This window comes from Callospermophilus lateralis, chromosome 8, assembly GCF_048772815.1.
Source record: "Callospermophilus lateralis isolate mCalLat2 chromosome 8, mCalLat2.hap1, whole genome shotgun sequence".
In the NCBI taxonomy this organism is placed as follows: Eukaryota; Metazoa; Chordata; class Mammalia; order Rodentia; family Sciuridae; genus Callospermophilus; species Callospermophilus lateralis.
In genome coordinates, this window is record NC_135312.1 from 81,554,361 (window position 1) to 81,579,672 (window position 25,312).

General features: G+C 35.3%; 1 protein-coding gene and 1 non-coding gene across 14 annotated transcripts in view; one reads left to right on the forward strand and one right to left on the reverse strand.

Annotated features, from left to right (window-relative positions):
• Ank2 (ankyrin 2) overlaps positions 1-24,983 on the reverse strand; it is a 227,041-nt gene extending 202,058 nt beyond the window's left edge. For all 13 annotated transcript variants that reach the window (XM_076865199.2, XM_076865198.2, XM_076865197.2 and 10 more), the window contains exon 1: positions 24,628-24,983. In XM_076865199.2, coding sequence (XP_076721314.2) covers positions 24,628-24,762 — 135 coding nt within the window. In that variant the 5' untranslated portion in view covers positions 24,763-24,983. The remainder of the gene's footprint in view (positions 1-24,627) is intronic.
• On the forward strand, positions 962-1,030 carry Trnaa-ugc (transfer RNA alanine (anticodon UGC)). The gene has a single exon. It is a non-coding gene; the product is annotated as a tRNA-Ala (tRNA).
• Positions 24,984-25,312: the final 329 nt, after the last annotated feature.

The window sequence follows — 25,312 nt, forward strand, 5'->3', positions numbered from 1 at the left end:
AAGATACAGAAGAAATATGAACTCTTCAGCTGCGATTTCATGGCACAAGAAAAGTATGACTCAAAAAGGATCTTTGTTTTGCTGACATTAGTTTGGCTTTATCAAACCTATGGCCAATCTCATGGCTAATGATTTGTAACCATGAGGCATACCAGAACTTTCTCTAAAACAAGAACTTTCACAAAGATAGCTGGGCAATTTCCTAAGTGTTTACAATATATCTTGCCCTATTGAACTTTAGATAGAATTTAAAATTTAAGCAGCTTCTCAGAAGGCAGAAGATCAATAGATTTTGATTGCTTGTATTTTAGGCACTATGACTCCAAATATCTCCAGAACTCAAAAGTTCCATCACCAAATACATGTCGATATTTTCTGACTTTGAATGGGAAAATGTAAGTTTGCAGATGGAAATATTTGTGGTTCATTTTACAACATTTATGAACTTCTAAGAAAATTAGGATAATAAGGGAAACATTTTTCTGTAGGGAAAGGTCAGATGTTAGAATAAGTAACAACTTGAATTTGGTTCATCTTTAAACCTAAGTTAAAGAACTCTGCTATTTGATGCCTCAAATTTTTTCAAGAGATAGGCATCTTTTAGAGGCCCCAATTAATGAACAAATTTAAGGCATTATTACTTTAGTTAGGTAGGCATCTCAGTGATTGCTTTAATCACTGAATTATTTAGCAACAGTTAATATTCACATATTACAGTTAATATTCACATATCACAGTTCCAGAAAATGGTATATTATTTAGGGAACATGATTTCATCACTTTTGTTGCTGGTTTTTCTTAAAGTATAGATGTGGCATCCTGATTTCATTCCATATGCAACTCCTAACAGTAATTCTTGAACTGATATATTTGCAAAGTTCTACCTACATTTTATCTTCATAATTGTGACCATGCAAAAGCAAGTAAAATATTACATAAGCCCTGTGCTGAAGGCTGAGGATATTAGCTCAGTTGGTAGAGTGTTTGCCTTGCATGCACAAGGCCCTGGGTTCAATCCCCAGCACCAAAAAAAAAAAAAAAGTCCTATGCTGAATACTATGATTTCCCTATAATATTATACAATATTTTCAGTACCTAAAGAATATGGATATCTGTATTTCAAATATTAACAATAAATATAATGGAATTTAGAGGTTCACATTTGATGTTTAATAATACATATCTCTGTTCAATTGAATTCAATTCTAAACAGTTCTCAATTGTTGCTTTAGTATCTCTAACTGGTATTAGAGATATTGCATATATTTTTCTATTTTGATACATTTCCTAACATTGTTGATTTTATTTGGCCCATCAAGATGCACATGGAAATTTAGAAGTTAAGAAATTAATTTAGAAATTAAGAAAAATACTATTTTTATATGCAATTCATATCCCAGACCTAATGTTGCTACTAATATCCAACTAGCTGGACATTTCTTGAGAATGTTCCACCTACACCAGAATGCCTCAAATGAATACAGGCCAAAACATGGAAGAACTTATCAAACTTTCATATCGTGTACACGAATTTACAAAGGAATTTCCTTTTGGATCATCACTGATCTTAAAAAGAGTTGAATAATAACCAACTATGACAACATTTGGGTCAGGAGGAAAAAGACAGAGCTTTGAAATCACTTCATAACAATGGTTCATTTCATTCCTTAAGAAATCTCTGCACATGACTCACGATATAGTCATGGGAGGGGGGAGTGGAAGTTCACCAGATTGGATAGAGGGAAATGGAGGGAAGAGAGAGGGAACAGGAATGGCAAGACAGTAGCTGCATCTCATGTACACCCACAAGAATGGAAAGTTATACTCCATGTATGTGTAATACGACAAAATATATTCTACTGTCATGTACAGTTAAAAAAAATTTTTTAAAGAAAGAGGCAAAAAAGAATTAGGAAAAAAAAAAGAAAGAAAGAAATCTCTGCAAAACTCCTTGTTCCCTAATTAATCCAAGTGTTAAAATATTAAGGACATTTGGGGAAAAGATGTATTAAAGTTCATTCCATTGTATTACTTAAGGATCAGGATAAAAGAACCTGAATTAAGTTTTAATCTCCTTTTAAGGCTTTTAGAACTGTCAGGATATGAAAAAACAAACCCAACCAAGGGAAAATATCTCTCATCAATTTTTTTATTTCTGCTAGACATCCTACAGTGTTAATTTACTATTGCCCCCTTGAGGTAGGCCCTGCATTTTTACCCCATTGGTCTGATTATTCTTCAGCTCCAGAGACCATCTGCTAAGAAGCAGACATCACTCAGTCAGAAGCAGCTTCGTGACACAGCACAAATGAGGCACTGACCATACCCCATGGACCACATGCACTAAAAAATAGATAGGTGCTTTAGCATAGAATTATTTAGGACTGAATTTAAAAAAAAAATCAATTCTCCAAATGAAAGCTTCCCAATGGTTTGTTTTATAATAAGACCTCTCTTTTAAAAGAACTTGCATATATTTTTCTATTTTGATACATTTCCTAACATTGTTGATTTTATTTGGCCCATCAAGATGCACATGGAAATTTAGAAGCTCTTTTGCTTATTACAACCTACTACACAGTTATAATTGTCAGTCACATTGATTTTTTTTCTAGGGCATATCTCTTAATTACAGTTGAACAACCACATACGATAACAACCTGATTTTATTTGTTTAAATTTAATTCTGAACTTATCTATCCATTGTTTGAATTAGAGTAAATGTATCACTCAATTTACATTTTCATTTTCACTTTTTCTAGCATATAGGTTTTGTGATATTAACATCTATTCCAAAATAATATAAGAATTAAAGTCTATTATTTTCTAATATCATTTCTTGTCCCAAGGCAATATTTTAATTTTGGGGAACAATAGGCTCAAGAACTCCGCTTATGCCACCCTTGGAGTTTCTACTTCTTTTTGAAAAGTCTTTCTAATTACTGGGTATCAAGAATTCTAGCGTGATAATTATGTTGTTTATTAGAAATCATTTGTGTATCTCTAAACCTTTCATTAAATTGTTCAGTTCATTGTCATCCAGAAGATGTTGAGGGTCCATTTTTTCTAATGTACACATAATTTTTGAGAATGTTTCCATTTACCCCATTTTTCAAAGTACATGGCCACAAAGGGTCATGCACAGCTCCCAGATTCTTTTGTACATCTGTGATGAACTCCATGGACACAGAATATAAACAATGAACTTTATTTTATTTACTTATTTTTGGTTCCAGGATTAAACCCAGAGGCACTTCACCAATGACCCACATTCCTAGCCTTTTTTTTTTTTTTTTTTTTTTTTTGTATTTTATTTAGAGACAGAATCTCATTGAGTTGCTTAGGGCCTTGCTAAGTTGCCGAGGCTGGCTTTGAAATTGCAATCCTCCTGCCTCAGCCTACTGAGCTGCTGGAACTACAGGCAAGCACTCCCAAGCATGGCATTAAACAATGACTTAAGAAAGCAAAATTTCAACTCTGATAAGTCAGCATTATACAAATTCAGTATGTTAAATTATTTTTATTTGCCTTTTTTATTTGTCTTTTAAAATTTTTTTTATTCTAATTTGTTATGACAGCAGAATGTATTACAATTCATATTACATATGTACAGCACAGTTTTTCATCTATTTGCATACAAAGTATATTCATATCATTTGTGTCTTTTTCATACATGTACTTAGGGTAGTTATGTCCAACTCATTCAAACAGCTTTTTTTTACCCCCTTGTCTCCTCCCTCCCACTCCTTCCCCTTTGCCCTATCTACAGTTTGTCTAATCTTCCCATGCTCCCCCCTCCCAATCCCACTATGAATCAGCCTCCTTATATCAGAGAAAACATTCAGCATTTGTTTTTTGGGCTTGGCTTACTTCACTTAGCATTATATTCTCCAACTTCATCCATTTACCTGCAAATGCCATGATTTTATTCTCTTTCACTGCTGAGTAATATTCCATTGTGTATATATACCACATTTCTTTATCCATTCACCTACTGAAGGGCATCTAGGTTGATTCCACAGTTTAACTATTGTGAACTGTACTGCAATAAACATTTATGTGGCTGTGTCTTTCTGTTTTTAAGTTCTTTGGGTATAAACCAAGGAGTGGGAAAGTTGGGTCAAAAGGTGGTTCCATTCCCAATTTTCCAAGGAATCTCCATACTGCTTTCCATATTGGGTGCACCATTTTGCAGTCCCACTAGCAATGTATGAGTGTGCCTTCCCACCTCATCCTCGCCAACACTTATTGTTGTTTGTATTCTTAATAGCTGCCATTCTGACTGGAGTGAAATGAAATCTTAGAGTAGTTTTGATTTGCATTTCTCTACTTGCTAGAGATATTGAACATTTTTTCATATATTTGTTGATTGATTGTATATCACCTTCTGAAAAGTGTCCATTCAGTCCCTTGGTCCATTTATTGATTGGGTTATTTGTTTTTTGGAGTTTAGCTTTTTGAGCTCTTTATATACCCTAGAGATTAGCACTGTATCTGATGTACAAGTGGTAAAAATTTGCTCCCAAGCTGTAGGCTCTCTATTCACCTCACTGATTGTTTCTTTTGCTGAGAAGTTTTTTAGTTTGAATCCATTCCATTTATTAATTCTTGATTTTAATTCTTGTGCTATAGGAATCTTGTTAAGAGAGGGGCCTAATCCAATATGATGGCAATTTGGGCCTACATTTTCTTCTATTAGACACAGGGTCTCTGATTTAATTCCTAGGTCCTTGATCCACTTTAAGTTGAGTTTTGTGCATGATCAGAGATAGGGGTTTAATTTTATTTTGTTGCATATCTGGTCATCTCAATAGACACAGAAAAAACATTTGACAAAATACAGTACCCCTTCATGTTCAAAACACTAGAAAAACTAGGGATAACAGGAACACATCTCAACATTGTAAAAGCTGTCTATGCTAAGCCCCCGGCCAACATCATTCTAAATGGAGAAAAATTGAAGGCATTCCCTCTAAAAACTGGAACAAGGTAGGGATGCCCTCTTTCACCACTTCTATTTAACATAGCTCTTGAAACACGGGCCAGAGCAATTAGACAAAAGAAATTAAAGGGCTACAGATAGGAAAAGCAGAACTCAAATTAGCACTATTTGCCTACGATATGATTCTATACCTCAAAGACCCAAAAAATGCCAGCAGAAAACTTCTAGAACTAGTAAATGAATTCAGCAAAGTGGCAGGATACAAAATCAACACCCATAAATCAAAGGCATTTCTGTATGTCAGTGACAAACCTCTGCAAGGAAAATGAGGATAACTACCCAGTTACAATAGCCTCAAAAAAAACAAACTTGGGAATCAACCTAACAAAAGAGGTGAAAGACCTCTACCACAAAAACTACAGAATGCTAAAGAAAGAAATTTAAAAAGACCCTACAAGATGGAAAGATCTACCTTGTTGTTCCTGGATAGGCAGAATTAATATTGTCAAAATGACCATACTACCAAAAGCATTATACAGATTTAATGCAATTCTGACCAAAATCCCAAAAACATTCCTCAGAGAAATAGAAAAAGCAGTCATAAAATTCATCTGGAAAAAATAAGAGACCCAGAATAGCTAAAGCAATCCTTAGCAAGAAGAGTGAAGCAGATGGCATAACTATACCAGAACTTAAACTATACTACAGAGCAATAGTAACAAAAACATTATGGTATTGGCACCAAAATAGACTGGTAGACCAATGGTTCAGAATAGAGGACACAGAGACTAACCCACATAATTACAGTTATCTTATATTAGACAAAGGCTCCAAAAACATACACTGGAGAAAAAATAGCCTATGTAACAAATGGTGCTGGGAAAACTGGAAATTCATATGCAACAAAATTAAATTAAATTATTTTTACAGTCATTTCCTGACCCCATAATGCTGGCCAAATGGTATGCAATAGTGTCAATAAATTTAATGTTACTTAAAACAACAAAAAAATAATATTTGCACATGAACTATCTGAGAAAAGTACTTGCAGGTTTAACTCACTGAATTAACTTGATTAAATTATTCAAATGATCTCTATATAACTGGACCTATTTAAATATATATGCATGTATATATCATAGCTTTCAATTTGAAAAAAAGAAATATGTTTATCAAACAAATAATTTTGATAACAAATAGTTAAAATAACTAGGCTCTGACAACAGGTTGTTTTGTTAAGAATCAGTCAATTATTTTTGAAGCTCTTGTTGTATGCCTATCATTATGCTAGATGTTAGGACTCAAGAAATAAGATGATGCATTCCTTCAAAGATTCATATTTTCCTGTTTACACTTAGATTACAAACCATAGCATAGTGTTTGATAAAAGTTTCATGTGATGTCAGCTGCAAAACATAGTTGGCACAGGGTCCAGCAAGTTCAATGTCATGATGTACAGAACTCAGAAGGGAGAAAACTATAAGTTGGTATGTGTGAGCTATAAAAATCATGAAACAGGAAAGAAGTAAAATTTTGAAAGTCAAGGAAGACACAGACCAGGAATGCTCTGTATGATTAGAAGATTGTTACCCTGTAGGTGAATGGATAGGAAGAGAAAAGATCAGAATGTTATTTAAAAATGGTCACTCCAGTAATATTTAGAGTTGCAGAAAAACATAGAATGAGGTTCATAAGTCAAACTGAGACTACTGAAATAGTTTTGGCAAGCAATGCCATCAGGGACAACATATGAAAAAAAGAAAAAGTCTGTCATATAAAAAGGCTATATATCACTTGCAAACCTGGAGACTTTTAGCTTTGGCATACAACACGTTTAATCAGGATTAGGAATTGGGGGGAATAGAATACCCTAAAATTGAAGAAGACAATTATGTGGTTTTAGACTGATTAAATTCGAAGAACTATGACTGAGAATCAAGAAGTTGAAAAATAGAAGACTAAAAGGTCCAGGACCGATTCATGGACTAAAAACATAGGTCATAGAGAGACATCTGAAAGTGACTCATATTTCTGCAGATAATGGATTTTTCTTTCACTCCTTACACTGTCCTAGAAACTGCTAGGGCTATGGAAGCAGCTGTCTGGGGAAGAAAATACTGTTAACCTATCATGAAATGCAGGAATGCTGACAAAATAGAAACTGCTGGAGTCAGGGGTGGGGGAGGAGGGAGAGAGAGAGAGAGAGAACACACATGCATATGAACACCAGTGAAACTAGAACAGAATCCTGTACAGGAAGTTTCTCATGAGCTCAGACCTTTGATACCATGCAGCTGATATTTCCCCATAAGACCAGGGGCACAACTGGGATGTGGTTTTATCCTCAATGGATAAAATGCTCATCAATGTGACCTGCTACATTTTTTAAAATTTACCCTTGTGCTATGAACTGCAATTGTCAAGAATGGTTTGATTGGATCAAATGTATGAACTATGATATGTCAAGAACTATGTAATGTTTTGAACAACCAATATTAAAAATTAAAAAAAAAAAGAATGGTTTGAGCAATCCAATTTAAACTATATGCAAGGTATAGGGTTTGTGTAATTTTACACTGAAATATAAGAGCTAGGATGGAAAATGGCTTTAAAAAGGAATGTATCTGGTGAATTACAGTACACAGCACATGCAGTGGAAAAAAGATTAGGAAATCAAGTATGCATAGCTTTCACCCTGCACTGTATTCCCCTCCTCCATCTTTCCCTCCTCTCCCCTACTCCCCACCCTCCTCCCCTATCAACATTTTAGCTTAAGCTGCAAAATCCTTCTGTTGGAACTCAGTCAATTTAAAAAAAAAAAAAATTAATAATATCTGAACTCCTTCTGAGGTGGCTTTCAAAATAAATTCTTGGTTTGTTGGGAAGCTTGAGGGGTGGCTTCTTAGGGCAGCCCCCAGAATCTACCTCAAGTTTGACCACGCTCCTTTTCTCTGAATTCCCTTACCACCAAGAGCATTCACTTACTCATAAATTTTTGTTGGCTACAGTTACAGCATGATACTATGCTGGCTGTTGTGTTTAGCTGTAGCAAGGTCCCCGGTTTATCTGTATGTGTGTCTATGTCCCCTACTGGCCTGGCCTTGCAGAGTAGATATAGACCACAGTATTGTTCTGTGTCCACTGCCCAACCAGTATCTGCCACAAAGTAATCATATATATTTCCCAAAGAAGAGGAATTAATCACTACTCATTTTTTTTAGAATAAAAAAGTGATATTTCAATATTCACAGTAGTTAGAGTAAGAATTATCTTCTAAGTACAAGAGACCATTGGTATGCCTAAATTGTTGACTTTAAAGAGGAGGGAGGCTATTTTCTTTAAGAATTATTATGCATATAAAATCTACTTCCCTTCAGTCATAGGGAACCTGCATACTTAATTCCCCTTTTCCTTTTTTTTTTTTTTTTAACAAATATTTCCCTTCAACAGGTGAGTATGTGTGTGGTGTGTGTGTGTGTGTGTGTGTGTGTGTGTGTGTGTAGAGAGAGAGAGAGAGAGAGAGAGAGAGCAAAAGTCATGCAGCCTATTTTTAGAACAAAATTTTAACTTACTTGAAAGCAGGAACCATGTCTTAAAATTTTCAGATTTACCATAACCTAGCTCAATGCCTAAAATAAAGATGACTATGATGGTAAAAGAACTTTGGGAAGAAAAGTATCATATATTTTACTCTTAGGTAAAGCTGGAGACAGATAATATAAAATACAAGTGACAACCGCTTTAATTGCTAAAAAACAAAACAAAGCAAAAAATCCAGAAAATTGCTAAAGCAAGAATTTGGTAACTTTTACACATATAAAAACATTCAAATTATTTTTCACAAGGCAGAATTAACTATAGCCAGAAAAACATTGTTCATCTACCAAATTTAACTGGGTTGAAATATAATACTTTCTCTGTTTTGATTAGGTTTACTATAGTTTTCTGTTGTTTTGATTAAGTTTACTATAGTTTTATCCAGTACATTTTGTTTTAAGATTAAAGACTTGCCAAAAAAGACATCAGGCAAACAAGTCTATTCAATATTTTTTACATGGTTTATATATACCCATGCAGTTTTAGTGATTACTTATTAAAAATTTCAAATGTTTTCTTACAGAATAGAGAATGACATAACACATCATACTAGGATTCTACATGCTATCTAGACTGACTTTTTCTTTTATGTTATTTATCTATTCATAAGATTCTATAAAGACGTATTTGCTTTCGTGTATAGATATTCGACTATTCAACTAGACTCTCAGAACCTTGGGGGGATGAATAATATCTGCACTCTTTATATTTCTTTCTTGTATCTTCAATATTGATAACTTAGTACAGGACAAATATATTCATAATCTTATTTAATCCTCATAAACCTCCCAAATGACCAACTCAGGCTTAGCAAATTAAGCCTCTTGTCCAGAGATTTGGGGGTAATAAATGGCAGTGCTGAGATTGGTACCCAATCAGTCTTACTAAAGAGACTGCCATTCATTACCACCATTCATTTTTACTTTCCCAACTCCCCCCAAAAAGTGCTGAATAATTTTTCACTGTTCATTGACTTATAAGGGTGGTTGCTTCTTCCTGCCCAGAGCAAACCTCTGGCGATAATGTTCCTGGCTCAGAACTCAGATTTTTATCCCACCTTGGTGCCTAAATCCCTTTCTTGTGTTAGGGAAAGGACCAGAAGTTTGAACTTATAACACTGACACCTCCAGAATATGAAGATTTCTTTAATGTTTCTAACACACAAGCTGTGACTTTCAAGGACATAGTTATGTTGTTTCAAAGTAATATTGTGGGACAAGAGCAATGTCTCTATCACAGTTGTCACTATTAACATGCAAAGAAGAAAACTTTCAAGCTCCACAGAAATGGTAGGTTTCAAAGACAACATCTGTTCCTCTATTTCTAAAACAGCATGCAGATTTTTACTCATGCATACTGACATATTTCCCTGAGTGGGATTTAAACTTGGACTGTTTCCAAGATGCTTCCAGAAACTTTCTCAGCTGTTCTTAATCAATCACTACACTTGTTGTTTAACCATTGATTACACCTTTAATAGTAAAGTCTCTCTTCTTGGTAAAAGTTAAGTACTAAAAAACGTACCCATAAGTCCTCTCTTCCAAATTGATTGGAAGTCTAAATACAAGTGATATGTAAATTTGTTATGAAACCCAAAGAAACAAAGAAATATGTATATTCCACTAGAGCATTTGCCTAAAACTTCACATTTCTATGTTCTCTCACTCTATTTTTGCTTTCCCTTCTCTTATAAAAGATAGGGAGATCATTTTATATGCATATGAACATACACACACACACACATATGCATGTACATGCTTACACATCCACATATATATTTATATACAGTCTCATAGTAGAATGTTTAAAACATGAATTTAAAAAATTATGGCTGTCAACCATGATCCCATTACCTAAACTTAACACTGAATATTTTTGTCAGTTTTATTCTAGAATTTTCTGTATAGGCAGTAATATGTGTATGTGTGTGTAGATAATGCTTTTATAAAGTTGGGATAATATTCTGTCTTTTGTTTTTAAAAGCTAACATCACAAAATAAGTATTGCCTTTACCACTGGAAACTTTTGAAACATAATCTAAATCTCATAATGGCTGTGGATGGACTATCATTGTTTTTAGATTTCCCCACTGATTTGTACAGAACTAGCTCCTTCCATTTTCATTATTTTATGTTATTATAAAAATTTTTGTACATCTTTGTCCCAGTCTCCATGGTGTCCTAAAGGTAGAATAATCATGTCAAAGGATAAAGATTTTTGGAATATCTATAAACCTTTCCAAACTGCCCTTCAACTGAATGCAGAAGGACATCCCAACACAATTCTTAAGCTCAGATTTGCTTTGCTCAATTCATATTTATCATCATGGTTTTGATTTTCCTTTGTCATTTCTTGAAGATTTCAAAAACTTAGGCATATAGTTACATTTTTTCCTTCTTTGTCTATTCATATTTTTTTTTTGTCCTTTCAGAGTTTCAAATGTGTTTTTAAACTCTGCATACAGATCAGATAACATTGTTGTGGGGTTTTTGCCAGTTTTTAGAAGTTTGTTATATGAAGTAAAAAGTATAAGCTATATAAGCCAATATTTTTATATTTTATTCCATTACTTTTATGCTCTCTAATGCTGAAGTCAATGAAATACTTCTCTTTATTTTCTTCTACATTTAAAATTTTTTTTTTCTTCTCTCTCTCTTCATCTATTACAATTTCCTGAATTATTTGTTTGTTTGGGAGCAATCTTACTTGAAAGTTTCCAAGTGTCAAAAATCTTACAGACTGCTGTTCATTTTCTCTAATGACACTTTTCATTCTCTTTTCTTAAAGAGCCAACATAACATACGAGGCTTAGAACTAACTTTCTAAATTATGGTTCTGTGACTTAGCATGACCTGTGTGACACTGAAAGACTTAGTGAATTCAAGTCTTAGCTTACTCATATATACACAAATCCATGAGAATAGTGTATTGGAATAACAGTCACTTAATAAAATATATTTTAGTACTTGATTCACAAAGCTATTATAAGGAGTAAACAAAAATTATATTCTAAAAATGCTATACAGAGCAAAATTATAAAAATTGGTAGAAAACAGAGAATAATAAATTATAGCTATATTTTTAATAACTAATATGGATACAAGCATACAAATTCTTATACTGTATTCACATACACATTTTTTTATTCCTTTCTTATTTTCCACCTCTAAGTCACTGATGATACTGAATATGATAGATCTGGTCTCAAGGTCAGATCATGTGATTAAGTCCAGGGTAGACCAGCAGGAAACCTACCATCCATAACTAAGTTGTCAATGTCTATGATGAGGTTATGGCACATTGCTGAAATTGCATGGGTCACATTTAAAATAGGAACGGCTATTGGCATGTCTATCTGGATGGCTACTTAGCTCTTTACAGAATTAATCATCACTAGGGAAAAGATTTGTTCTTTGATCTGTAGTTATATATCATATAACAGAAAAAAAATACAAAGAAAGAGAGAAAACATGTAGACTTACAGAATTTAATTATTTACTTTTTTGAAAAAAATTTACTTAATACTTCAGATAATAATTAAAATAATTGTTATGTAAATTTTTTAAATATATGGAGTATTGCATATTTGATATTTTGCACTAGTTGTGTCAAATTAAATAAAATTTGACCTGAAACTGTCTCAGTACTTTATACTTTGACAGCAACCTAACTTAGTATGAAAATGAATTGCAATTTTCCCCAATCACAGGCTGCCAATTGATCAGATCATGTCCAGATAAGGCAAATGCTTCATCACACCATGCTCAACTGAGATAAATGCAGAGCTGAACCAGTCAAGCTGTTTCTGTAGGTCATTTCCTTTTTCTGACTATTAATTGCTGCCTGCCCATGTTGCTGAGTGGAGCTCTGGTTCTAAGTTCCGCTTGAATCATGAATTGTTCTTTGCATAAATAAACTCTGCTAAATTTAATTTGTCTAAAGTTTGTCTTTTAATTGTTGATGTTCTAAGAACTTTTAATGAGTCCAGAAGAATTCTGTTAATCATCTCTCATGTGCTACATGACTTTTTAGGCAGAAGTCTGGAATCCAGCCAGGATATTGTACTGGACTTCAATTCCAAGTGAGTAACAGATCATTCTGAACAATCTTGCTGCTCAAGCTGGCTGCTCAACAGTGGAATGAAATTCTGCCTTTTAAAAATTGGGAACACACTTCCATAACAACCTCATATAGTCCTTCAGTGACCAGATTTCTGATGGGAATTGACAAGGCTGAATAATGACTAAAAGAACTCTCTCTACATAGGGATACAGTGATTATTAGTTTTTGAAAGTAGAACTTAAATTTATTCTAAGTACAGGAGTTTCAGACTCCCCTGTAATACAGGATAGACACTTGCTTAGTTTTAAGGTGATGCCTAGGAACTGCAGGAGGGCCTGTTTGCTGTCAGAACATCCTCTGTTCTCACATGTCCTGCGTGGTCTTTGCTTCTTTAACTGCTGCCAAATAGAGTGTTGGCAACTAGTTGAACTAATCTGGACAGAAAAGACTTAATAAAATGTGAAGGACTTTTTTTTTTTTCCACTCCTGTGGCCTTATGTGCTGCTGTTACATATTCAGACCCATCTCTTCAGTAAAGTCAACTCCTTATGACATAAAGCAGGGGCCATCACACTTCAGAACTTAGAGATCATACTTCATTTTGTTAAGTAAATATTCTTGGCTCCCACCACCGAGATTCAGGAGGCCTGAAGTGAAGCTTTGCAATTTACATCATTCTTAAAAGTAAACCCCCTCCCCCAAACAAACAAACAACTACAAAAAAAAAAAAAAAAAAACACAAAACCAGATGATTCTTCTGATCAGGTGGTTTACGGAACACTTTGGGAAGTACTGACATACAGGATTGACTAGAACTTTTATCCCATGCATTTATCACATAATCCCAAATATACTCTATCTCTGTATCACCACTTATTATCTAATTTAAAAATGTATGCTGTTACAACAAATAAGCTGAAGGTCATAAACCACTTTTAAAAGAAACAATCAGGTATTATAGACATATAAACAAAATTTTTAAACATAACACCTTTTTTTTTTTTTCGCTTTATTGCAATGTCTTTATTGCATTACTGCAGCAAGTAGGCCAGACTATCCCCTCTTGGGGAAGGTAAAAAACAAAAGCCACAAAATTGTCTTCCTCACCTTCCCCCCACCCTCACCCACAACTGCACAGCAATGTCTGAACACATTTGGTGACAAGAACAATTTGCAAAAGTGGTCTAGGAACTACATTATGAATTGTCTCAACACAAGACCCATAGTTGGCTTCCTTGTGAATCAGATATTTTTACGTAAACTACATGAATTTTGACTACATCAAAGACAACAGAATAGGCTTTTCACAAGTAACAACAGGGCACCAAAGTCACATGCTGGAATTTGTAAGGAAATAAGGTTGGTTGTCAAAGTGGCTGGAGCTAAAGCAAGGCTGAACAGTTGTCAACGGGGGGTGGCCAGGCAGGACTCTTCTGGACCCTCTGGTTTCTGTGGCCATCGAAACCTCACAGAGGCCTACTATGGGGTCTTAATGGGCAGCAGAGATCAACCTAGAAACCAGGAACTGCCCAAATGTTATTCTTGACTCACTCAATAGAATGCATAGGGCTAGTTTCCTTTCAGCAAGAAGAAGAGACCCAAAGAAGATACCAAATTGGTTCTCAGAGCTTCTTCAGAGTATATGAGGTCTAAAGTAAATGGGAAAGCCCCTCAAGTCTTGGGAGAAGGAAGAGTAGAGGTGTTAGGAGGTCTTTATCCTTGGCCAGATCAATGATAAGGACACAGGCAATCTATCCAGGCCTGAACCATGGCCAAGGTTTGGCATCTAGCCAGGTAGAGAGGGCCTTGTTCAGTGATGAAAGCTCCACCTGTTAGAAAGGTAGGCCTTGGACCTGTGCCCAGCCAGCCCCAAGCTGCCTTCATGTTGGTGGCTGGTTTATCTAGTCAGGAGAATAATGGGCCCCGCTGGTCTTGGTTTGTCTCTGCCTCAGTGAGAATGCAGTTAAGATGCCGAGAGAAAATCTCAGGGCCCAGGTCACAGGACAGGACACAGAACTATACTCGTATGAAAAAGGCCAAGACCTGTTCCCCAGCCATGGAGTGAGCTTGCCCCGCCACACACACTGGGGTCACTATTTAGCAGAACGGACCATATGCCACTTATGCTGGCTCAGAATCAAGCAAATCAGGTGGCAACTGGTCAGGAAAAAAAAAAAAAAAAAAAAAAAAACACCTTAAAATTTCTCAAATGATCCTTGATCTCAGATCCCACAAAACAATGAATTCAAGAATGAGAAAAGGAAAAAAGGGGGACAGGGAGGAATGTAGGAATGAAAAACAGCAGTCCTCCACAGTCAACCCAAGTGTAGATAGTAAGATAGTGCTCTGCTCTCATGCTGCACACTCTCAACGTCTGACCAACAGGTTACAAACTACCCTGATATATTGTTCAACACTACAGATGTGTGTATCCTATCCCATTTTGGTTTATTGTAAGAGACATTCAGAACACATTAAATTTTAGTACCTGATAGGAGGGAATCCTTGCACCCAATCTTGAGCATGTAACTACTTGAGCAGGTTCAACACCAGATGCAAAGCCACCCTGGGGTGACCACCAGCAATTAGCCTCCTATTACTCAGTAAACCTTTCAGCAAGATTTCAATCTGGCAGTTTGGGGAAAGGATGTGCTAGCTATCGATTAAGGATTTAAGTGATGGTGGAGGGATTTCTATCTCAACCCAATCCTTAAAGTATAATGTAAACAAGGAAAAGCCAAAAAGATATGCCCTTTCCTTCCTATCCTCATTGTTAGTAAACAGAAAATTGTTGAAGGTCTTTTATCCTGAAAGGCATTATTTTCCTTTTTTCATTCTTGGGGGAAATCTATATGTAACAGCCAATGGTTTTCAAAAAGACAAGTGTTTTACCAATTCTATATTTTGCTGCCTCACCAGATGTTTTAGTAGGTGTTTTTAAAAATTTCCTCCAAAAGGTCAGCACTCTAGAAAGATACTATAATAGCAAATTCAAAGAAGCTTCAGCTCTGGTTCCAACACCTTGTAAGAAATCTAATTTCTTGTATTTTTTCCTTGATAAAGTAAGAATTCTTCAACAGACAACATACCAATCTTAGAGACCTAAATTTAAGTACATTGTGTGTTTATTTAATAAAAGAGTTGTTGGAATATAGAAATTGCTACAAAAATCATGTAGAATCTGAGCTTTACTTCATAGCCTCCTTTGTAACTCAGTATCACTGAGTTAAGAGTGGAGAGAAATTTGAAATAAACGCTATGTCAGCAACATTAATAATTCATCAAAACACGTTCAATGTACAATTTCTATTATTAAACACTTAACTCTCACCTAGCTTTCAGATACAATTGACTAGCTTTAAGACACCAGTGAAATGATTATCCTTCAAATAATCATTGCATTATTTTTACTTCTTATAAGCAAATATTAAAGAAAGCTACGAAACAAGTTGTACTATTGCCACATAAGCTTTCACAAATTTGACGTAGACATGTGCTTTTAAATGTCGAACCTCTGAAATTTTGACAATCAAATGTGATATAATTTGGTTAAAAGTTCAAAGAGAAACCCTTAAGTAAAAATGAAGGAATCGGAAAACAAGTATATTTCTTGTGGTGTAATAAATTTAACTAAAGGGACATTAAATCAAAAACAGCAACTGAGAGTGAGTAAGAGTCACAGCAGATGTCTGTGTGGGAAGGAAACAAAATAATGTTGAGAAGGGAGATGGTTCTACAGTGGCTTCTCACTCCATTGTCACACATGTACCCTTGAAAGCCACTGTGGTTACAGTGGAACATATCCTATGAGATGCAGCAGAATAAATATTATTTAAAATAATTATACGGCTCAAATAAATAAAAATTTTGGTTTGGATGTTCCTCACTGCAAGAAAAATCTAAGGAATATATTAGGTTTTGTTTAAATTATAATTATTTCTCTTATCACAATATAATCTTAACAAATTTTCCATAAAATGTGACTATTACATTTTACATAAAATTTAGTATAGAAAATGGATAACAATTCAAGAAAATCCATTAGTTTCTATTATAAATACATTAATATTTTATAGCAGTTATGTGTGCCTTGTAGTAAAGTCACATTCCTTTCTGGAACAAAACATTAGAATTAAAATTTCTTAGACAACAAGGGCTTCAAGTGTTTTTAGAAATGTTGTTTGTACCTCCAATACCTTTTCACTTTTCACAGTCTCATACTCTGGGGATGTGTCAGCTGCAGATGGAAAATGCCCACAACTAGATTTGTTATCTTGAGTCATTTCTGAGTCATCAATTCATTTATCTTTTCCACAAATTTTACTAAGTACTTAGGAGATGGTAGACACTTTGTTAAGCATGTCAAAAAGAATAGAGTTTGTGGCATACAAACCATAATCTAACTGCTCTCCCAAGACAGTTTTTGATTGCTGGTCTTTCACTATAATATAGTCCAAGTTCTAAATCTTGGCTTATGAAGCTTTTGATAATCTGATCCCATGCTTTGTACCCAAATGTCATGGGTTCCAAACATGCCCCATAGAAACTAGGTATTATAGACATGAGATTTACACAATGGTTCTCAATCATACACATCACTCCTTACTCCAAGATTCAATATGTGATCTAACCCTAATTCATCAAGACTCAACTTTCTGCAACTCTTCGAAACTCAGGAGCTCCATAATAACCTGTCCTTTCTTGCAACTCTGTGACATGATATCAGAACTCCGGCTTTGACCATCTTTAGATTGCACTTCCTTCAAGCCAAGGTTGCATGTCTCAATTCATCTTGGTAAGTCCAATGCCTGGTCATTAAATCCTTACTGAATGCACAAGCATCTTTTCTTCCAAATAGGAACCCCGGTTATAGTCTGTTTCTATCATCTACTTCAAGCTCCCCTTTTCCATTAGCATGTGGAATATTCAAAAAATTCAACAACTAGAACGTTTCAGATGCCAACCAATCATAATGAACACTGGCTATAACAATCAGGGGTCAGGGTGGTCCCGGAAGTCCAGACATTATGCCCTTGTTTGCTTCTTTGAGCGATGGGGACGTCTGCTCAGCCTCACTAGAAGGGACAGCTTGGTGAGCTCAGAGCAGCAGCTATCTAGTTAATTAGCCTGCATGGAAGCATTTCAAACTGTAAACAGGTGGCGCAGCTCTTCTGCCACAAATGGCTGAATATTCCTGTTCCAGAGACATTTCCTGAGCACCATAGCCCACTCTAGTCCTCCCTCCCCTTCTTGGGTGTCCTATGAGACCCATTTTACCATTCATGTTGCCACTTAATTCTATCGTGTTCAATAATTAATTGATTACACGTGGTTAAGTTCCATTTCTAAGATTAGACTGTAAGCTCCTAGGGACCAAAAGCTGTATCTTCTTTCAATCTCTCTCTCTCTCTCTCTCTCTCTCTCTCTTTCTCTCTCTCTCTCTTTAAGTTGTAGTTGGACATTTATTTATTTATTTTTATGTGCTGCTGAGGATCAAACCTAATGTCTCACACGTGCTAGATGAGCACTCTACCGCTGAGCCACAGCCCTAGCCCTCAATCTTTATCTTTAAATCAATCATCTAATAGTTATATAACCACACTCTATGCCACTTCATATTCTTTGAAATGTTGTAGCAAAATGATTTCCATTACACTTTTAGTTCTCACTGGAGTTCACATCAAAGCTAACTATACAAAGACAATTTCCTTATCTTTTATATAACTGCTTCAGAAGATAGTACACCCTATACCATTTAAAGTATTTTATTTCTATCATTTAGCATATAAAACAGAGGAAAATGTAACTCTTGACATCACACACACACATTTCAGTAAACAGTACTATCTTTTGTCATTGCTTAAGCCAAAACACCCATTCTTTTCTTTTTCTTTCAAAACTTCAACACAATTCTTTTACAGAAGAAAAAAAAACTTTGAGTCTGATCATGTCTCATTTTCATTGTTAACATCCTAATCTAATCTGTGATTAGTTTAATTGATCTCTCTTCCCTTCTTGCTATAGCCACAATCCATTCTCCACTAAAATAAAAGAGGAGAAAGGAGAGAGAGAGAGAGAGAGAGAGAGAATCTTTTCAAAGCTTAAATGAAAGCCCACCATTTATATCCTGGACTGGAATCCTCAAGACTTCCCATTATACTTTGAAGGAAAACTAAATTCCTTACCCAGACAAATGACATTTAGAAAAATACCCCAAACTTCTGCCATGGTTGAGCCAGTTCTCATTCTCATACCTCATTGCCACACTTCTCTTTGTTCAGAATGTTTCTGCCACATTTCCCTTGAATAAGGGACCATCTTTCAGAAGGTCTTTCCCTTAAACAGGCTCAGTACACACCTCAGACAGGCAGGGTGCCTCCCTTCCTTATATTTTTACAGTTTGTTTCTCTTTACTATAGGAATTTGGTCTTCTTGTCATTGTGTGGCCAGCACCTATAAGTATACTTGGCTCAATAAAGAGCCAAGTGACTGTGTTTTGAGTCAGCCTAACAGAAGTATTGAATTGTTTTCATCATAACACTGAGACTCATTATTCATGGTCTGAGGCAATAAACAAATTGATAGGATAAAGATAAAGCTGATATAAAGAACTGAAAATCCTCTACTACCATAGGGGTAAATTATTAAAATAAATAAGGCAAGGAAATAAAAAAATCTCTGAGTGTAAACTGATAAAAAGAGAAAGATGGTAATTAGAAATATCAGCTAGGATAGATGATTTAACCAATGTTTATGATGAAACATCACATTTATTATTTTCCTTTTGGAACAAAGCAAATTAATTTGATATGATAAAGCTACTATAATAAAAATGATCCTAATGTAAGAAAAATGCATAATACACTTAGAACAACATGCAAATTTACAAATGGTGCCATAATAAAAATACAAGCCAAGAGAAGAAGATAAAATAGAGATGCCTTTCTGATACTGTTCCTGATTGCACCTTACAAGAACACCCTTAAAAGTCCCTCTCTATGCTGCCCACATGGACACTGAAAGACCTCACTGACTCATGTCTCAGGCAGAACTACCATAGGATCCAGGGCACTACTTTTTCATAAGTGAAATTAAAATATATACAACGGTAGCTGCATAAATGAAAATGGAAAGGTATTTGAGAGGTGATATAGTTTTCCCCTCTGTGATTAAAAAAAAAAAAAATAGAAGCACTCCCAGAACATATTTTGAATAAAAATTTAAAAACAGCTGAATTTTGTTCTTGACCCTCACCTGAACATTTCCTCTTTTTGGAACTGCCAAGCCAATTGCAATAAAAGCAGACCTTTGAGTCTTTTAAGGGTTAATGAAAGAGGCAACCACATGGCAGAGGTAAACCCTGACATATGCTATGAGAGTTACGTTTTCATTAGAAAGACAGACATTTTCTTAGTGGATGTGGAGTAAGATCTCTGGGGATAGGAATTCAGTAGGGCCCTTGAGGGTTTGGGGGAAGGAGGGATGGGTATGGGGACACTCACAGTGGTGAATCTGAGTTCAGGCACATCCAGTTATTTGGAATTGGGGATGAGGAGCTCTGCACAGAAAGATTGCTAATGATTTTTTTTTCTCTATGCAAATCCTGCTACTAGAGTCCTTGTTGGATTGGCAAAATGAAAAATAGAAATTACAACCAAACTTTGAAATATGTTTTCAAATTGCTTTACAAATAATTAGAACAATTTATAGAATGCCTCAGAATGTTTATCAGTCTCAACAATCTTCTTAAGATTGAACATTGTTATATTTTGTATCTGTCTTAAATTAATATTCAGTGGTAATTTATCATGTTAATTTATATCTTTACAAACTAGTAAAAATAACTAAAATCACTATTTTCAAATTTAGTGATTAAAAAAATTGGCAATAGTAATAAAAAATTAAGTCATTATGGGAATATAGCCCATTTGTTCATATATAGGCCCTTATAGGCCCATTTGTTTATCTATAATTTCTGGCTGTTTTTACTCTCCAATAGCAGAGATGAGTAGCTGCAACTAAGACCATGTGCTCCACAAATTAGAACATTCACTCTCTGACCCTTCACAGTTTGATGAACTCTGCTCTTGATTTAAACATTAATGTGTATATACATTATTAAAATAATATACTATTCTTCATTATGAAATTTTTAAGTGTTTGTCATATTTACTGCTCATCTTTTTTTCTTTATATTTTTAATTTGTTTTAAATTTAAAATATATCATGCTGTCAAAATGATATCCAGTTTCATTTCTTTAAGTGTTTTTGTGTAATTTCTGTGTTTACTTATATAATGTATCTGGAATTATTCTGCTGATTTACTTTATCTTTCTTAAAGCTTACATGTGAATTTTCAAATGTGAATGTATAATAATACTGTTCAAGGAGAAATTATTTTTGTTCAGTTATTTCCAATAAAATTGCTGACTGATTTTTTTACTCACTGCTACAGTAATCTATACAAATAAAGTCAAGTATACAAAACTGTAAGTAAAATGTATAAAAAAGAGTTAAATTCTAATTTATATAAAGTTCAGTAGTTTTAGTATTTTCAGGTTATATTTTGTTAGTTTTTGTGATTATGAATAAAACTGGAAAATGTATTTGAGACTTTTGACCCAAGAATATAATAAACTCTATAAATAAGTTCTGAGTTTATTTCCAGAAGGAAAAAGATATGCCAAAACCTCTAGTTTTTCCCTCAACAAAAGAATATTATAGGCCAGGCCCAGTGGCATAGTTCTGTAACCCCAACACTCAGGAAGTCGAAGTAGGAGGATCACAAGTTTGAGGCCAGCATCAGCAACTCAGAACGGCTCTAAGCAACGTAGGGAGACCCTATCTAAAAATGAAAAAATAAAAAGGGGTGGGGACGTGGCTCAGTGGAAGAGTGCCCATGGGTTCAATCCTCAGGACTAAAATAAATAAATAAATAAATAATGATGTTTTTAAAAGAATATAACAATTAAAAGTTATGAACCTCTTAGCAATTATTTGTCATCAATTGTGACAAGCATGAATGCTGGAAAATGTGTAAATTAAGCAATGTGTAAACAATTTAAGGAGTAATTTCAGTCTTACAGAACACGTAAAAGAAAGAAAAGATGGTAGATTTCTTAAGTTTGGGAAACTTAATCTGCATAAAACCATTTTGCCTAAGTCACCCCTAATATTAAGTTAAACATCATTTTCTTTTTTTTTCTCCCGTGTCCCATAGCCCAAAGTGGACAAATTGTAGACAGAATATCACAAACCAGAAAATGAGCCCACCCCTTCCCTTCCTCCTTTTCCTTCTTTGCCTCCAAACTTCCTTTCTAGCCCCTAACTCAGATGTCTGGGATATATCTAAACACAAAAAACAATCCTAACCCAGATTTTCTTATAAGTCTAATCAGTTATTCAGGGCCTGACAGAGCTACTTTTTGTCCCTCTGGAGAACTATCAAATTTGGTCATCATTCTTTCTTCTGCTCCTTAAATTCACTAATGAAATGTTCTGCTTTCTTTCCAGAAGTATAATATCATCACATATCTGCAGAGCATGTCAAACTGTGTATCTTTCAGTGTGACTTAATTTTGAGAGAGCGTCTCATGTGAACTGTTATCCATCTTCTGTAGCAATTTTTCTCTCTTCCAATAGAAATTCCTCTCTTCTTACTTCATATCTGTTCCTGAATCTCTTCTAATTAACATAATTGTTCTCCAATTGTACTACCAAGTTTTTGTATCATTAAGAAAGACTTTTTACTTTGCTTTTCAAGGGAGGGACTTTCTTACAAAATAAAGGATATATTTGCTTAATGGCTCCCAAAAGAACCTAATGTAATCAGGTAACTAAATATCATCAATCTTGATATGAGGATGGAGGACATAAAGAAAATTAGAGAAAAATCAAAAAGGCATGAGATTGAGTTCGTCTATGTTCACAGCTTTTTGTATCCCAGCATAAATTCTAGGAAATTATGCCCCAGATGATTTGAGAGACTAACAGTCATCTCCAACGTAGCTAACTCTTGGTTCTCACCCTCAGAACTGCTACTCTTTGAATCTTCTTCATTTGGTAATGAAGAATTATTTTTTCTAGTTGTCCAAACAAAAATATTGAAGTCAACTTGACTTTTCTCTTTCTCTTAAACCAGACACACAATCTGTCCATAAACTCTGCATACTGTAGCTTATTGATCCTGCATTCGCCTCACCTCCACCACCACAATTTTGTTCTGTTTGACCACATTCTCTTCCCTAGATTATTGTGGATATCTCTTAATTGTCTCTGTTTTCATCCTTGATCTCCCACATTTTATTATCTACACAGTAGCAACAAACATAAGTCACACTGACACTTCTGTGCTCAAAACCAGCTGTCTCCCATCACTAAAAATAATCTCTCAATATGACTAATTAATAAGGCCAAAGTTTATTTGGCCCCAAATATCTATCTTCATTTTCACTGGTTCTTCCTCCATCATGATGCTCCAGTTCAAGGGTCTCTTTGTTCTTCCTTGCCTAGATCATGTCATGACTCTGTCTCTCACTTTTCTCTTAATGATTTTTAAAAGGTGGAAGAAATGGAGTATATTCGGCAACTTAAAAGCACTGAAGGGATTATTAACTAACATTGTAAAGGATGGTCTAAACTCTATTTTTTAAATTTCATGAACATAGAAATTACCTTTCAAACAAGGTGATTATTTCATAGAGAATATGTTTCTATAGTGCAACAGGCAAGCTTGTGGAGACCTTCACCTTTTTTACCCCCTCAGTTCAGCTCCATTAGAAGTGACTGATGTGAGAGATGGACAGTGGATGTCCTGTGATGTAGTCATTTAAACTAGGATCTGGAAAGAGAAACTCACTGCTCCTGGCCACAAACCTGCCTTTAAGGTTGTTAAAGCAGGTAAGTGGCTTCCCTTGCCCGGAGGGACTGCCTCCCTGCTCACCTTTCAGATCTGTTTTTACCAGAGGTGACTTCCAGAATGGAAGTTCTTTACTCCATTACTTTATGTTCACTTCTGCTGTCTGCACACATTACTCTGCATGTGCTTTTATTCACAAATTCTAAGCTTGGGTTTCATTGTCACCATGATCTAACAAGTTCAATGATGCAATTCATCTAGGAAAGAAAACCACCTCACAAGCCTTATAGACCCTCTAGTCAGCCCGGGAAACATCAGGCAATTATAAGACAAGGGCAAAGCCCTCACCTTTTTATACTCAGAAATTCTACATATCATAGTGTTATGATTTCTGTCTGAAATACATCAACTTGCAATAAGGTCAAGAGGCTAGATCAGACAGATCAAACATAAACTTTATTATCCAGCAAATCTAAAAATCAACCTATGTCAGAAAGAAATTCCTAGGCAAAACTTTTTTAAAAAATCACAATAAACTTTGTTTTCATTTTTAGGAATGTGTCATACTGGTGAATTATTAAAAATTTGAAATATGATTTTAAATATTTGATTACTGAACTTTTAAGCCTTTTCACAAACTGTCACTATCATAATCGGAATGGTATTTAAAGGTCTTCTCATTGAAATTACTCAAATACTAGAAGTAAAATGTCCTTATAGGCTGAAACTGGGATTCTAAGCACATGCTTAAAATTACTGTGTGATCTAGTGAAAAACAAACTGTACATGAATACATAAATAAGCAAAAGAATTTGGCAGCCTGAATATGAGTGAGTTTCTGCAATATTGCTGAGCGTCACTCTATAATATAATAATATACAGGTTCAGCTTTGGACAAAGTTCCAAATTAAAGAGACACTGTCATTGCTCATCCCCAAATGCCAGTTCATAGTGAGTGACAGCTAAGAAGAAACCAACACGTGGCTCTGGGTAGTATTAAGAGGGAACGACAGTGTGCCACTGAATCAGAGGCAGTCAGGTGGTTGATCACATTGGTTTTTATTCCAAAACTTCCTTCCTGGAAGTTGAAAGATTTGACCAATGGGCTCCACTGTTGATTCCCATGCCACTATCCTCCCTGCTCCCTCATCTGTGGCCTAAAACTTACCCGTACCCCAGGTTCTTTGACGTCCTCACTGTTATAGCCATAGTAGTCTGGAGTTCTGTCCAAGTCCTGCATGTTGCCTTGGGCTCTGACACTCTTATCCGCATGGCAGGAGGAGCAGAGAGCTGCATTCCCCATCTCAGCTCTGGGGCTTCAGCTGTCAGTGGGCCCGTCCTTGCCCTCTGCACTCTGTCCAGGGCTCCCAGGGGTACACTAACGTGGACAATTCATCCAGATGATCCTTGGCTCCTCTGCTCAGTTCCCCTACACGCCCCTCACCAGTCCTCCCCATCTGCTGGCTGGCTTGATCCAGTCAGAGAACTCAAAACCCCAGCAACTGCAGGCTGCCTTCAGTGACCATTTCCAGTTCAGGCACTGCCAGTCTATTTTTACACCTACCAGGCCAGCTATGCATGTCAATGGAGTGAGGGGGGAGGGAGAAGGAGAGCAGGGGAGGGGGCGGTGTTGTTTTGTTTTTTACTATGCTAGCAGCCTGCCTCACACATGGACTTAAGTTCCTGCTGTGTAAAATGTCTCTACATAAGAGAATTTTTGCATTACTCAATAAATTCCTTTGAATCCTTTGATTTTCCTCTCTGCTGCTCTTTCACAGAATACTAAGTCTGTGAATAACCTTCGTTTCTTAGTATTACAGTTAAAAAATTATTTTTAGTTGTTTAAGTTGCAT